General features: G+C 42.1%; 1 protein-coding gene across 2 annotated transcripts in view; it reads left to right on the top strand.

Annotated features, from left to right (window-relative positions):
* The window catches only part of ap2a1 (adaptor related protein complex 2 subunit alpha 1), a 40,596-nt gene extending 27,823 nt beyond the window's left edge, over positions 1–12,773 (top strand). For both annotated transcript variants that reach the window (XM_078284679.1, XM_078284678.1), the window contains 6 exons: positions 2,885–2,974; positions 3,429–3,552; positions 7,532–7,648; positions 7,743–7,812; positions 8,851–8,985; positions 12,135–12,773. In XM_078284679.1, coding sequence (XP_078140805.1) covers positions 2,885–2,974; positions 3,429–3,552; positions 7,532–7,648; positions 7,743–7,812; positions 8,851–8,985; positions 12,135–12,212 — 614 coding nt within the window. In that variant the 3' untranslated portion in view covers positions 12,213–12,773. The remainder of the gene's footprint in view (positions 1–2,884; positions 2,975–3,428; positions 3,553–7,531; positions 7,649–7,742; positions 7,813–8,850; positions 8,986–12,134) is intronic.
* Positions 12,774–13,725: the final 952 nt, after the last annotated feature.

The raw sequence follows: 13,725 nt of genomic DNA, 5'->3' as shown, positions 1-13,725 counted from the left end.
AGAGAGGAGAACCCTTTATAAAAATAAAAAAGAAATTGTCCGATATAAAGGTTGACGCCAAGAAGCGCATTGGACTGTTGTGTCAGCACCACCGGCGGGGCGAGGAGATACCGGGAGCTCTCTCCTCTTGAACGTTACACCTCGATGACGGGGGAAACCCTATTTAGTGGCATTGTGCCAGAAAAACAGCGTGACACTGACTTAACATTAGAGAGGAAGATGAGATGCTGCTACGATACCCAGGTATCGTAAATGTGCCTTTTGTTTTTGGAAAGAGTGAACGTAACCATGCACTCAGCATTTCACATTCATTTGATTTTAATAAAAAACGCATAGACAAGTTCTGTATTCTCGTTTTCTGACTCGGGGATCAGACAGTGTGCGACCGGGATGAACAGCTGGCTGTAGAGGACGCTGCGCCTGGCACCGGCGTCTCCAATGCGCCCTGTGCGTCATAACGCATAATTATTTATGACCTTGAGACATCCAGTCCAATTGCCTAACACCTTGAATTTGTCAGATTTAATTGTGACAAACTGGGTCTCTGCTAAAAGACTGTAATGCACGTACTTGAGACTAATTCACACCATGTCAGCCTATAATGACATGTAGATGCTTTTTGGACAAATGATCGGCTTTCAAACGAAAGCAACAAATACACTATTTAGTTGTAGCCTAGACGTTCTTCCGACAAGGAATATTATTAGTAGAGGGGTTTCTAAGTTGATGTGGAGTCGGCCTGGAAGTTAACTGAGTGTACAATGCCACTTTTTGCTTTATTTTACTGCTTTGCTATGTCAGTCGCCGTTTCCCACTGTCTCCAAAATGTGCGCACGCATGGGTCAAAGTTTCCGTGGCGGTGCGCACATTCTCCCGTCAAGTTTGTTTTTTATAAATCCCAAAGTTTGCTTAGAAAGTGGCGTACGCCTTCTTTTGTGCGTAAGCAACGTTTATAAATGAGGCCCCAGGTCATCTATTTCCTCGCCTTCCGCCATTTTGTCAGGTCCGCTGGTCCCTGGTTCCAACTGAGTTTTTTGAGATTTGGGACGCAAAACCCGTTTGTTTACAGGTGTTTTTGTCCAAACTTCACGCAATGACATTACTCCTTTGGTCGTGTTATTTCGGCCGTATTAGACTATCTCTGAAATGTTCGAAAACGTATTTAGTCCGGGAGCTCGGCTCTGGCGCTCCTACTCTCTCCGCATCACGTGGCCCCTCCAACAGTGTAAGTTTTAACCAGCTTAAGTCACCTAATGTTAGCGTTAGCTAGCAGACACAGCTAGCATAAACTGTTTGAGTTTCAAGGATGGCATAATGTTAGTATATTACTAATACACAAGATAAATGTTGTTAATGCTGACAATTAATAAGATACATTAAAATTAATAAATGAATTCCTAGTTGGCGTCATCTGAGATCGTCTCACTGTTTTGTTCCAGTACATTAGGGGGCCAAACGCCAACATTTTTAAAACGAGTCCGAAAAACACAACCCGCAACTGCCAATATTTTCAAGCGACTTTAAAAATAAGATAGATAAAAGTACAGATCCTGTACAGGCCCACAGCACGTGTGTTGAATTCCAGTAGCTGCGGCCACACTGATCCGTCAGAAATTGGACAGAATTATTGACGGATAGATTTCTGTCCATTGGGCTGTTTTGGAATGTCAACATGGTGGGAGAGGAAGAAATACAGTAGCCTAGCTTCGCTCATAACGGTACTACTTCATAGAAACAAGTTAAATTCACTTGAACACATTGTTTTATCACTCACATTGGGTTGCAAATAGGAAAGAATGTCTTGTTTCTAGTGTCTCGACATTTTCACAACACAATCTGTCAGCTCCGCGACTCATATTAAACTGTCTGCTTGTCATTTGATTGTGCGTTTGTTTAATGTCGCCCGGCTTCCCGGTTGAGTGGAGTTTTCCGTTTTTAAGCACTGTGATTGGCCCGAAGGTCCAAACACCACCCCGCCGGAAAACTTTGGTCAAAAATGAACTCAGCCAACAGGTACAACCACCGGTACTGCTCTGGATTTATTTTTTCAGAACCAGAACACATGTTACGTCGTCAAATTCACTCCCGGAACGGTGTACCGGTGCCCCCGGCCCAATGATCAGGGGATCATTGGGCCGGGGGGACATGAGATATATCTAGGCTATATCCAGGGGGATATAGTCTAGATTTGTTTCCTCTGTCAAGAGACTCGCGGCTAGTGAGATCCAATATGGCGTTATCAGTGTATGGTGTTTAGCCCATAGGCGAGAGGCCATCTCTTAGTCATAGATGCCCTCTAGAGGCCATCTCACTAAGCGTTATCTGACTGACTGAGTGACTGATTGCCTGACCTGAATTTGGCCCCTTATGCCCTCAGCTGCGCCGTGGGAAAAAACAAGCCCAGAGTCAGACATTTCAACTATGCTGTTGTTGCGGCTCACTCATCAACACATATGTCATCAAGTATGGAGCCATCCGTAGGCTGGCTGCTGGCTATGTTTAAATCTTTTCAACTAATGAAATGTAAGATTTGTATTGTAGAATAGATAATGCACAATACTAGAAATGCCGGACAATAGGCGTCCAGCAGGAGGTGTACCAAATAGAGGACAGCGGGTTCAAAAACCAGATTGAGGCTAATGCGGGATGACTGGCCATGGTAACATCAACCCAGTTGCTGTCTTTCTTTGGAACTTCTCCAGCTCTGTTCATCTCTCTTATCCAAGGATCATTTTTGTGTAGATTATAAAGTTTTGTTTCCATGTGCTTTCTTCCAGGTAGGGTTTCCCATCCTGAGTATGACATAAACCAAATATACCTGCCATGTAAATACGGTGAATAATGTACTGACCCTTCTGTTTATATGTGTGTGTCTCTCTTGCAGGGAGAATGTACTTATTCTATGGTAACAAGACGTCAGTGCAGTTTGCCAGCTTCACCACCACAGTCAGCTGTCCTGGGGAGCTACAGTCTCATATCCTTTAAATGCAGTGATGTTTCAGCACATATAGAAACCATCAGTATAACAATGACAAATGCACAAAAGTTTAAATACATTAAGTTAGCAAATTTGTAATTTAAATCCACTGGCAACATCCCACACAGTTGTATTAGCCAATGTTAGCAATTCTCTGAATAGCTTTGCATAACTTGGTCCATGGTTGTCACAAAAGCAAAACAATATTACACCAGACCATTCACAATGGCTCCACAGTACCACACCAAAGAATACAAAAAGCTGATGATTCTAGTCCTACTTTACCTTTACATTCATGCCTTTATAAACAATTAGAATGCAGCCTTACTTACATTAAGAGGTAAAATAGTGACTCCATGAGGCAGTATGACCCACTTAACCAGAGTTAGTTGGAAGTCCAGTCAGGTAGTTAGTCTATGTTGTGTGTTGGTGGTCCTTGACGGCTGGCCACAGCTCAACGTTCAGACCAAGCCAGTGGAGCCCCTGGTAGAGGGAGGAGCCCAGGTCCAGCAGGTTCTCAACATCGAGTGTCTGGCCGACTTCTCCGACGCCCCGCTGCTTAACATCAAGTTCAGGTATGCTCATACAACCAACCCTTAACATGTACAAAAAAGCCCTGAAGAAGACCTACAGTGGTCGAAACATGTTGGCTTTTTTAATGATTTAGCCACTACAATAAAGGCTTTTTAAGTATTTTTTCTTCCTTGTGATTATATATTTGGAGTGCCTGGATTGTCCTTCGGTTTGTAGCACACCTTAACATGTACAATTGGTTTTAATCATAACTAGTAGGGAACACCCGATATGGATTTTTTTAAAGACCGATACCAATATATTTTGTACTAAAGCTGCCGATAGCCGATATTTCATACCGATATTTGATTAAAAAAAATTAAATACATAGACTACAAGACATTGGTGCTACTGTAATACTGCTGCATTGGCCATGAGAATGGGTAGCAAAAATGTATGCATTTCACAAAAAATGATAAAATAACAAAACAAAAAGAGAAACGAATGTTACACTAAATGTGTTGGTCAGAGTGTTGTCTTTGCAAAACTGTGAGGTTACTCACACACATAACCAAGATTGGCCACTAGCAGACTTTCAGTAGCATGCATTTAATCATTAGATGGCAGCCAGGCTCTATACAGATTTGGCCTTGGTGTTTCTCTTTTAGTACTGGCTAAGAATGACTCCACATGCTTTCCGGCGTAAATGACTATCCAATTCAAACCCTCTAACATGAGTATACAATTGTGAATATGATTTCAGTCGAGTTATGACCCTGCTCCCTGCCAAAGTTACTTTTGGTTTATCACTCAGTTTTGGTTGTTACATTTATCTTCAGATCTGCTACTTAAGAACGTGATTGTGCCTGTTGTTACCAGTTAGCATTTTGTGACGATAATAATCACGTTTAATTAATGAAACAGTGGTGTTCCAACAGTAACAACAAAGTATGCGAAAAAGGACATAGCACAAATGTTAACCAAACTGCCAGAATACAGAAAAAGTGATTACAATTTCAACCAAAGCTCCTGATTCCATATGTAGCTCTTTAGCTCAACAACTCTTATCTGAGATTTGGCTCAGTTCTGCTAGCTATCTAACGTTAGACTATGTCTTTCTCAATAGTATTAATTACTTGTCCTTACCTACAGTGACAGCAGTGTGTCCAGTGGAATCCAATGGTAAACAGGGGGTAATATGCCAATCTTTGCACTGCACTCATGTTAATTCTCTATGAGTATGAAGTAGTTTGACACATCTCCGATTTTAAAGTGTTACTGTTACTAAGACATGCAAGTTTGGAGCAAATTGTAGCATTTTAAGTTTCACTTTTGTTTTTGTGACTGACTTTTGATAGCATTTAGACCACCCTCTATTGGCGAAATGCGGTATAATCGGTATGACCAAGGTTGAGGAGGGAAGCACCACTGGTGTAAAAATGGCACCACCGTGACAACTCTAGTCTATTACTTTATCAGGACAGTTCGATCATGGGTGAGCTGGAGTTGCCAATTACAAGTTATTTGATACGTGTATGGATGTGTTAGCTACTGTCATCATAACTCGCTAGTGAATTGGACTTAATTTCTATTTGCTTCGGCAGTTTGATTTTTCGAACACGATTACCGTTAGACTTGGGTGCAGACCGTGCGGTGAATTCTCTGCCGTTTCCTATGTCCCTACACAGCCACAGGTATACCATTCATTCTGGACTGTCTGCCTGTGGTTGAGGGCAGCCTGGCTGCAGTTGCCAGAGTCACCACTAGATGGTAGACATGGACTAACTTAACAATTCTATATTTTTGCTCGTCCAGGGATGCTGCTTCATATTGGCAGAGGGGCAACACTGACGACCAATGTCCAATATGCGAGAAAAGGCGTATATTGGCCCGATATATAGGAAAACCGATATATTGGGCGAACCCTAATAACCAGTGATTTGGAAAAACTACAGACCTATCCTGTGTTCAGACAGGAAGCTTTACTTGCATGATTTTGATGGCTTGACTTGAAACATCACCAGTTAAATTGACGACATGCAAGCAGGTTTGATCAGGGTTTCCACGGGTCCTTAAAAAGTCTAAAATCCAATAATCTGAATTTTAGGCCTTAAAATGTCTTAAATACGATTTTGATAGGTCTTAAAAATTGATTGGATTATGAAGTTAACGTTACTTTTATAAAGTTGCATTAACTTCAGTCTCGCTTTTAAATGTGTTTTTGGGAAAAATGTGTATTGATCACGCTGTAACAAAACTACAAAACGAAACCAACATGGAACCAGTAACGACTAATACAAACTGTGCAGCCCGGTCAGAATTTATCGGAGCACACCCAGCTAGTGTGTCGCGATGTGGTGTGTGGGCTAACGTTACTTTCATCTAAAATGGGCAAGTGCAAGTTCAACGAGATCTGGCTCGAGAACAGCAAATTTAGTGCTTGGTTGAAGCTGGTTGAAAACACATTTGAAGCCCGCTGCACCTTGTGCAAGAAAACGCTGAAATTAGGAACGTTGGGTATAAAGGCATTAGAGTCGCATGGGAAGTCTGAAAAACATAAAGCCGCCGTAAAAAACCAGCAGCAAACGCCTGCCATCACCCAATATTCTGGTTTCACATCGGGAGCATCAAAGTCCGGCCCCAGCGCGACCCATGCAACTCCTGCAACTCCGGTAAGCGACCTCCGGACAGCATTTGGATCTACGCCAACATTAAAAGCGGAGGTGCTCTGGACTTTACACACGGATCTATAATACCCTATAATGCAATAAACAATAAATATAATAAATAACTATGTGTGTGAGCTGCTAGGGATTCACTGACTTGCTCACGGACACTTTGGTTTTTTGCTGACATGGGGCACAAATCATCTGGTTTAAGGATGGTGTCTTTAACCACTAGTCCATCCTGCTGCCCCAATATTTATTGTTATTTATTTATTTATTTATTGTTAAAAAATGCTCATATCCTTTGTACTTTTTTTGCCAGTATGGACGTGAAATAGGTCTTAAATTGCATTCATAATGGTCTTAAAAAGGTCTTAAAAAGTCTTAAATTTAACTTGTTGAAACCTGCAGAAACCCTGTTTGATGCCACCACTTGACCGAACAGAAAACAGCCAGCCAGACAGACCAGCCATTATGATTAGTGGTTTTGGTGTACACCTTTCTATAGTCCAGTCATTATGATTAGTGGTGGTTGTGGTTGGATCTTTTTTTTAGATTAGTTGAAACTCTCTTTCAGCATTATAGGTTTTATTATATCATGCTGCATTTTAATCCTTTAGCACCAGGCGTGGCTGCAGCACCGCCAATGTCTTCTTTAGGGAATCTATTTTTATTAACTTGTTTGTCAGATGTCATTGGTCAGTGTTATTGGTCACAAATACCCAGTGGTCATTTTTCCTGCTGTAAGTACTAGGTGGGGGAAGAAATTTACAAACGCATGGATAAGAGTCCTGCTTGAAGCTGTTTGGCTTTCACATGACTGTGTCAGGCCAATTTCTCTCAAGTTGAAAATTTTAACTGGAGCGGATGCCTCAGCTAGCTAAGCTAACAATAGCCTTCTTCGCTAGCTTGCTAGTTCACAAATGGCTTTCAAACTACAGAGAGCTGTGTGAATAGATGTAAAGACAAGTGGAGCAGCTAAAGCTCTGCTCACACATGGGCTAGCCTTACAGAGAAAAACAGTAAATCTGAGGAAAATCCTGCCATGGACTTTATATATCACTAAAATAGTCAATCAAAATAGTCATCTTCATCATCTTCAAAGGCACATTTTTGAAAGTTAAACTTTCAACATGAGTGTAGTGCCTCTCAAAATTCTGCCGTCCTATCTTTTTGGAAAATGAAAATGCTAAAATTGGGCATTTTATATGCTGTTTAATTAATATACCAAAAAGCTGATATTTCCTGGCTGCACTGAAAACATACCAAACCATGACTGCGAAACTGAGTCACCAAACAGTTCAACCTCTTCTGTATACACACACACATATAAATATAGAGGTGTGTAAAGTTGCAGTGTGTGGTGTTTTTTCAGATATGGAGGAGCTCTGCAGAACCTGACCCTCAAGCTGCCAGTCACCATCAACAAGTTCTTCCAACCCACTGAGATGGCCTCACATGACTTCTTTCAACGCTGGAAACAGCTCAGCCAGTAAGAGAGAGTGTGTGGACATGTGTGTATTATATGCTTATTAGTTAATTTTGATTCCCTACTAAGGCTAAAGTTTGTTGCCATCTCTCTTCAGGCCCCAGCAAGAAGCACAAAAGATATTCAAGGCCAACCACGGCATGGACACAGAAGTACTTAAGGCCAAGGTACACACACATTTGACAGTTCATCCATATGTGTACAACACCTATTTCTTATCTATAGAGGCTTTGCAGTTAGATCACAGATCTATCAACCACATCTGGCTCCATCATGGAGGTCCATTGGAGAATTGGCTATGCGCAAATAATGGCAAAATATATTACAACGAGGCTAGAAAAACGGAGATACCTGAAAGTGATTGTTGTGGTGTGGTTGTAGATCCATTCTGTAATGTTATAAGTAAAGGTGAATAGTAATAAGTGGTAAGCTAGATTTGTATGCAAATTTAGGTTACTGTGACACAGTAAACTGTCTTGTCTTTAGCCCTGAGCCGTCTTTACACAGCTAACCCAACTAAAACTGCTGTAGCAGAACCGGGATAGAGTTAATCATGATCAATTTCCACAAGCATTCTTTATCCACCTTTTTCTCGGTATGACTATCTTTACACTGCGGGAGAGGGATCCGCAGGAACCACTGTATCTCGTGCAACAATAACTTCACTTGTGGATGATTGTTGTGCAATATTGTTTTAATACTAGGCCATTTATACGTCCGGTAGATTCAAGATTTTTCTGTTAGCTGTTGAATTGTGTAGTCTATGAAGCTGGTCTTCCTCACAGTCCGACATGATTAGCGTATGGTAATTTTTGATTGCAAAGACCGATGGCTGAGTCATCATTGCAAAGACAGATGGCTGCATGGCTAGCTAGATGGCTCCTGAAAATTGTCAGTTTACAAAATTGCACCCTCGCAAGAAGAGAGCGCGGTCAGAACATAATAGTACGTCCAAGACACCTGGGAACTGGGAAACACACAGTCAATGAGTCATGGCCATTTTTCCCATGGCGCAGCCAAGGGAATCACAAGGTGTATTCAAGTCAGGCCGTCAGTCTGTTTAGAAACAGAATTCACAGCCACTGTTGCCCAAAAGCCGAGGACCTGCAAAATGGCCACCAGAGGTTGTGTTGCGTCACCTGAAAGCCATCTGTTGTCTCCTCCATGCTTTTCTGGCCTGTGTGTGTGTTTGTGTGTGTGTGCAGCTGTTGGGTCTAGGCACAGCCCTGCTTGACAATGTGGATCCAAACCCAGAGAACTACGTCTGTGCTGGGGTGATCCAGACCAAGAACCAGCAGGTCGGCTGTCTGCTGAGACTGGAGCCCAATGCCCAAGCACAGGTACCCAACCACAGAGACACACAGATACTCATACAACTAGGGTCCGGAATTTACACCACCTCATGCAAAATTCCTGTAAAATAAACAGTTTGGTCTTTGGTGGAGAAATCAATAAGGGTCTCAGTTATGTAGAGTCTTTTGTCTTTACCTGTTCTCATACTTATTATACTATACAAGCCACCGTATGCTCTGGCTGACCTTGAGCCAATGAAATCAAAGCAGAGCAATGGCTCTGTATCAAACAGGCTCCTGATTGGCTGCCTGTCGCTGCAAAGCGGTAGCATTTAAACTTCCTGGATGGGTAACTAGCCTAATGTTAGTTGACATTTAGCATTATTCCTATGTGGAGACATGTCGCAGGTGTGAGGCCACCAAAAATAAAAAATTAAGACCAAGACCAAAACAGATCCATTCTATAAGTGCGTCAGTTAGAAATTAAAACTCTAAATCAGCTCGTCTCTTGATTGAAGGTTTCAAACGGTAGCTGATTCTATACACAGATAGCATTGCAAACAGGTAGGGTGACATATTTCTATGAAAAATGTATATTGAGTCTTTGGCAGGAAAAATTATTCTTGATGGGTAATGTTTAGTGTACCAGCCCTTTGTGGGTGATCCAAAAAGTGAATTTCGGACACTGCACGCCCCCAGTGCTACTGCCGCCTGCCATGCATGTAACTGTGTGTCTGTCCTTCTGTCTGTCTGTGTAACTCCCATCATATTTTAAATGCAAGGATCTTCTCTATATGACCATCTGACATGGGTAGTCATGGCAGGCCAGTTGTAGCTCCAGTCATAGTTCCACTAGCTGCAGTCCAATTGGCAACAAGACAATTGACAAGACAAAGACTGCCTGCAAGTATTATTAAAGAGCTTTGCCTTAGAATAACACCAGCAACATAACATGCTGCACCATGTAGAATGACATCACAGTGAAAAACGCCAGTTGCCGCTATATGGTTAAATGTTGCATTTGAGTCTTAAATATGGTTTCAGAGGTCTTAAAAATTTTCCAGCGAGAAATTTCCCTGGTTGTGCAGATGTATACTTTACTGTTATGTTTTTTACTCTTCACACTTATTTGGGGATGAAATTGGTCTTAAATAGTATTTGAACTGGCATTAAAAAGGTCTTAAAACAGTTTTAAATTTAACTTGCTCTGTTTATACTTGGTTTTGTTTTTGTCTCTCAAAATTGTCAAAATTGTATTCATTCAGATTATGCAGAAAATATCGTGCTAATATTGAATTGTGAACCCAGTGTCGCGCATCAAATTGAATCATGAGCTGAATGTATCATTATATCCCTCGTAATGGAAGACTATTGCATTTGGAAAACAGAGGAGCGGAGAAAAACTAAATTGTCATTGTAATCCAGGCCAAATGTAGATGAATCCTTCAGATTTGCATAAAAGCACCAACATTGGTCTACAACTAGTTTGATGCCATGTACATTTTCAGACAAATGGTTGCACAAATGATTCCAAATGGTTCCAATCCACCGTGGCGACCGTTTTCCTTTCCTCTATTACCAGTAAATGAGTTTTCCTCCATGTCTACTGAACTGACAATGATGGGATTGAAAAAATGTGTCTACACCTATGGTTTAGATCAGTGTTTCCCAAACTTTTTTTCTGGGGACCCACTTTTTAAAAATGACAAACCATCGCGACCCAATTCACAATAGGCCTTATCTATAAATCGTGAGAAGAGCGAATTTGTGCATAAATGAACGTTCCTGACCATTTTTACTGCCATCACCTTATATTATCTTGAATAGGTAAACCAGCCATTTCGAAGAGATAAACGTTTGATAAATCACAACTTTGTTTTATGCACGTGTTATTGAAAACATATACACGTTAAATACTTTATAAATGAGACCAAATAAATGCATTTATTCGGAGTTAACAGGCTATCTCATTGTTTTTATTTCCTCTCATCAGTAAAACAATATACACATTTTAACTTTATAAATGAGACAAAATAAGTGCATTTAGGCGGAGTTAACAGGCTCTCGTTTTTTCCTCTCATCAGTAAAACAGACAGAATGTACGCTAGCCTTTCATATTAGATTCAATGTTATAAGTACAATTACGAACATTCAGTACTACCAAAAACATGCTTCTTGTTGAAAGTTTTTTGAAATGCTCATGCCTATTATCAGAACAAGTAGGCTTGTGTTTAAGTGCAGCTATTGTTATCAAACAGTCAATCAATCAATTCGAACAGTCAACAATCAATTCGTTAACCACATCAGGTCTATTCCACGTCAAATCTCATTAGGCCCATTATGTGCTATTTACCTTGCTAATGTGATAGGTGGACCTGCTTACTTTTTAGTATTGCATTCCAGTCCGGTGTACAAGAGGAGAGCGCAACGCGCATATCGGGTGCAGCGTTCAGTCTATTTCTGTCATCAGCGGGTTGAATGTGACCGGTAGCAGGGGTCGGTTCACGTCCATCCTCATGCTGGCTTCCTTCACGGGAGGTAGTTTGACTAACGTTAGCTGTAGTCTGGTCTTTAGCTGGGCCTTTCTTTTTTATTAGCCAAGCATCCATTTCTTGTGGCTGGCTGCAGAATCTGGCGGAAACCGTGAGTGTGGTAGAAATACCAACGAGCTCCCTCATGTGGCTCAAAGGTGTACTGCAGATATAAATCTTAAATAAAAGACTATGGAAGAAATTCTGCAAATGTATTGGGCGACCCAAATAAAATCTCCTGCGATCCACCTGTGGGTCGCGACCCAGTCTTTGGGAATGACTGGTTTAGATGGTCAAGGAATTCAATAGTGCTGAGGAAAAGATCAAATGTTCAGATCATCATGCCAATTCATCAGCCAATTCAATGTTTTAAGATGTGTTTTAAGAGAACTAAGAACATTGCAATTGTACTATCTATGACAATCAGGCATATGGGAAGAATGTAAGTTCTTAGATCTCTTAAAATTGCAATATTTTTGTATTTCTTCACCCAATGTCACTGGATTTGCCATTGCATGGGCAACTATACATGTAGACCAGTTTTGGTGCTTTGACACAAATCTGAACAATGTGAGCTATTTCTGGCCTTCACTAGATAACAAGTCTGCTAACCTGTGTGTGTGTGTGTGTGTGTGTGTGTGTGTGTGTGTGTGCGCGCGCGTGTAGATGTACCGTCTGACTCTGCGCTGCAGTAAGGACTCGGTGTCCAGGCGTCTCTGTGAACTGCTGGCCCAACAGTTCTAGAGTCCAGGACCTTCATCATGACCAGTACTCCCAGTACCCCCTCCAACAACCAAACCACCAAGACCAGCGATCCTTCACCCCCCCCCCCCCAACCAACCTCCCACCCCCATTCTCTCCTCTCCCTCCAACACAGAATCTATTAATAAAAAAGGTGTAACCTACATAAGGGAAAAAGCAGCTGTCGCTAGCAGCGGCGGCCATATTATTGTCATTATTCTTGTCCCAGATTCTGATTCCAGTTCTTCTTCTTCTTTCTATTTCTTATCATGATGCTACATTCTTGTTTTTTGGTGTTTACCTGTGTAGCTGGTGTGTATGGCCAGGAGTGTGTGTGTCCCACAGTTGTGCTGGTGTCCCATTCTGCTCCGTCCTGACTGCTCTGTAGTACTGATGACAGCTGGTGTGTGTTTGAGAGAGAGAGTGTGTGTGTGTGTGAGGTAATGAGTGATAAAGTGGTATATCGGGGGGATTTGGTCAGTTTTACATAATTTGAAATGGGAGAACCTGCTCTGCAAACACATACACTCACACCCCCCCCCCCCCCCCCCCCCCACACACACACACACACACACACACACACACACACACACACACACACACACACACACACACACACACACACAAGTCTTAGGCATACATATATATTTCGATGCTGGATTATGGTGGGTCACACTAATGAAGTCGGACCTCAGGGTTCAGCACTACGCCCTGCCTGCCAGCTCTTCCCAGTCATTTCCTCCCAGCATTCCCAGTCAGTTCCTCCCAGCATTCCCAGTGGAAATTGCCAGTGCACTTTAGGCATTTTTGGGAGCTTTTGTGTGACCCTCCAGCGTGAGCCCCTCCAGCGTGAGCCCCTCCACCCTGCAGGCTGATCCAGTACTTTACTCTCTCTAGAAAAAGGACTGATTCCTCTTCTGAAATCATGTGATGAAGTAGCCTTGTGTTCCGTTTTTTAGTGGACTCGTTTGTGTGTTATTGATGTGTCGGTATGTGTCTACCAGTGTATTACTGTCTTGCTTTCTGGGACATTCCTGTGTGGCTTGTCCAGATCAACCCACCCCAACCCCCACCCCTACCCCTTCCTTATTTAGAAGGACGGCATAGAACTGGATAAGAGAGAGGGAGAGGAGGTTTACAGTGTTAGAACAGCGAGAGATGAAGCCAGACTCTTCCTGCAAGCTCATCAATACATCTTAAATCCGTCCAAAACCGGACAGGAAGACCAAACCAGATTTAGCCTGGTTGATGGCAGGCTTGCATTCATATTCTCATCACTCCTCTTGAGTGTTTTAGAGAGGAGCATCTGACAAAAGCATCAACACCAAATCTGACGGGCACAAAAGCAGGTATAATGATTTTGAGCAAAACGAATCCCGGTGCGATGAAACCCACATAGCTTTTCATGCGTGTACCGTACTTCGTACACGTATGCAGCACTTATTTCAGATGGCTTTTGGACTCGTTTCATCTAGGTTTCTTCCCATGCATCGACACTGACGTTATGGGAGAGGAC

This window comes from Centroberyx gerrardi, chromosome 7 (assembly GCF_048128805.1).
Source record: "Centroberyx gerrardi isolate f3 chromosome 7, fCenGer3.hap1.cur.20231027, whole genome shotgun sequence".
Taxonomy (NCBI): Eukaryota; Metazoa; Chordata; class Actinopteri; order Beryciformes; family Berycidae; genus Centroberyx; species Centroberyx gerrardi.
Note: the sequence above shows the minus strand (reverse complement) of the source record. Positions and strands in the feature narration are given on the sequence as shown.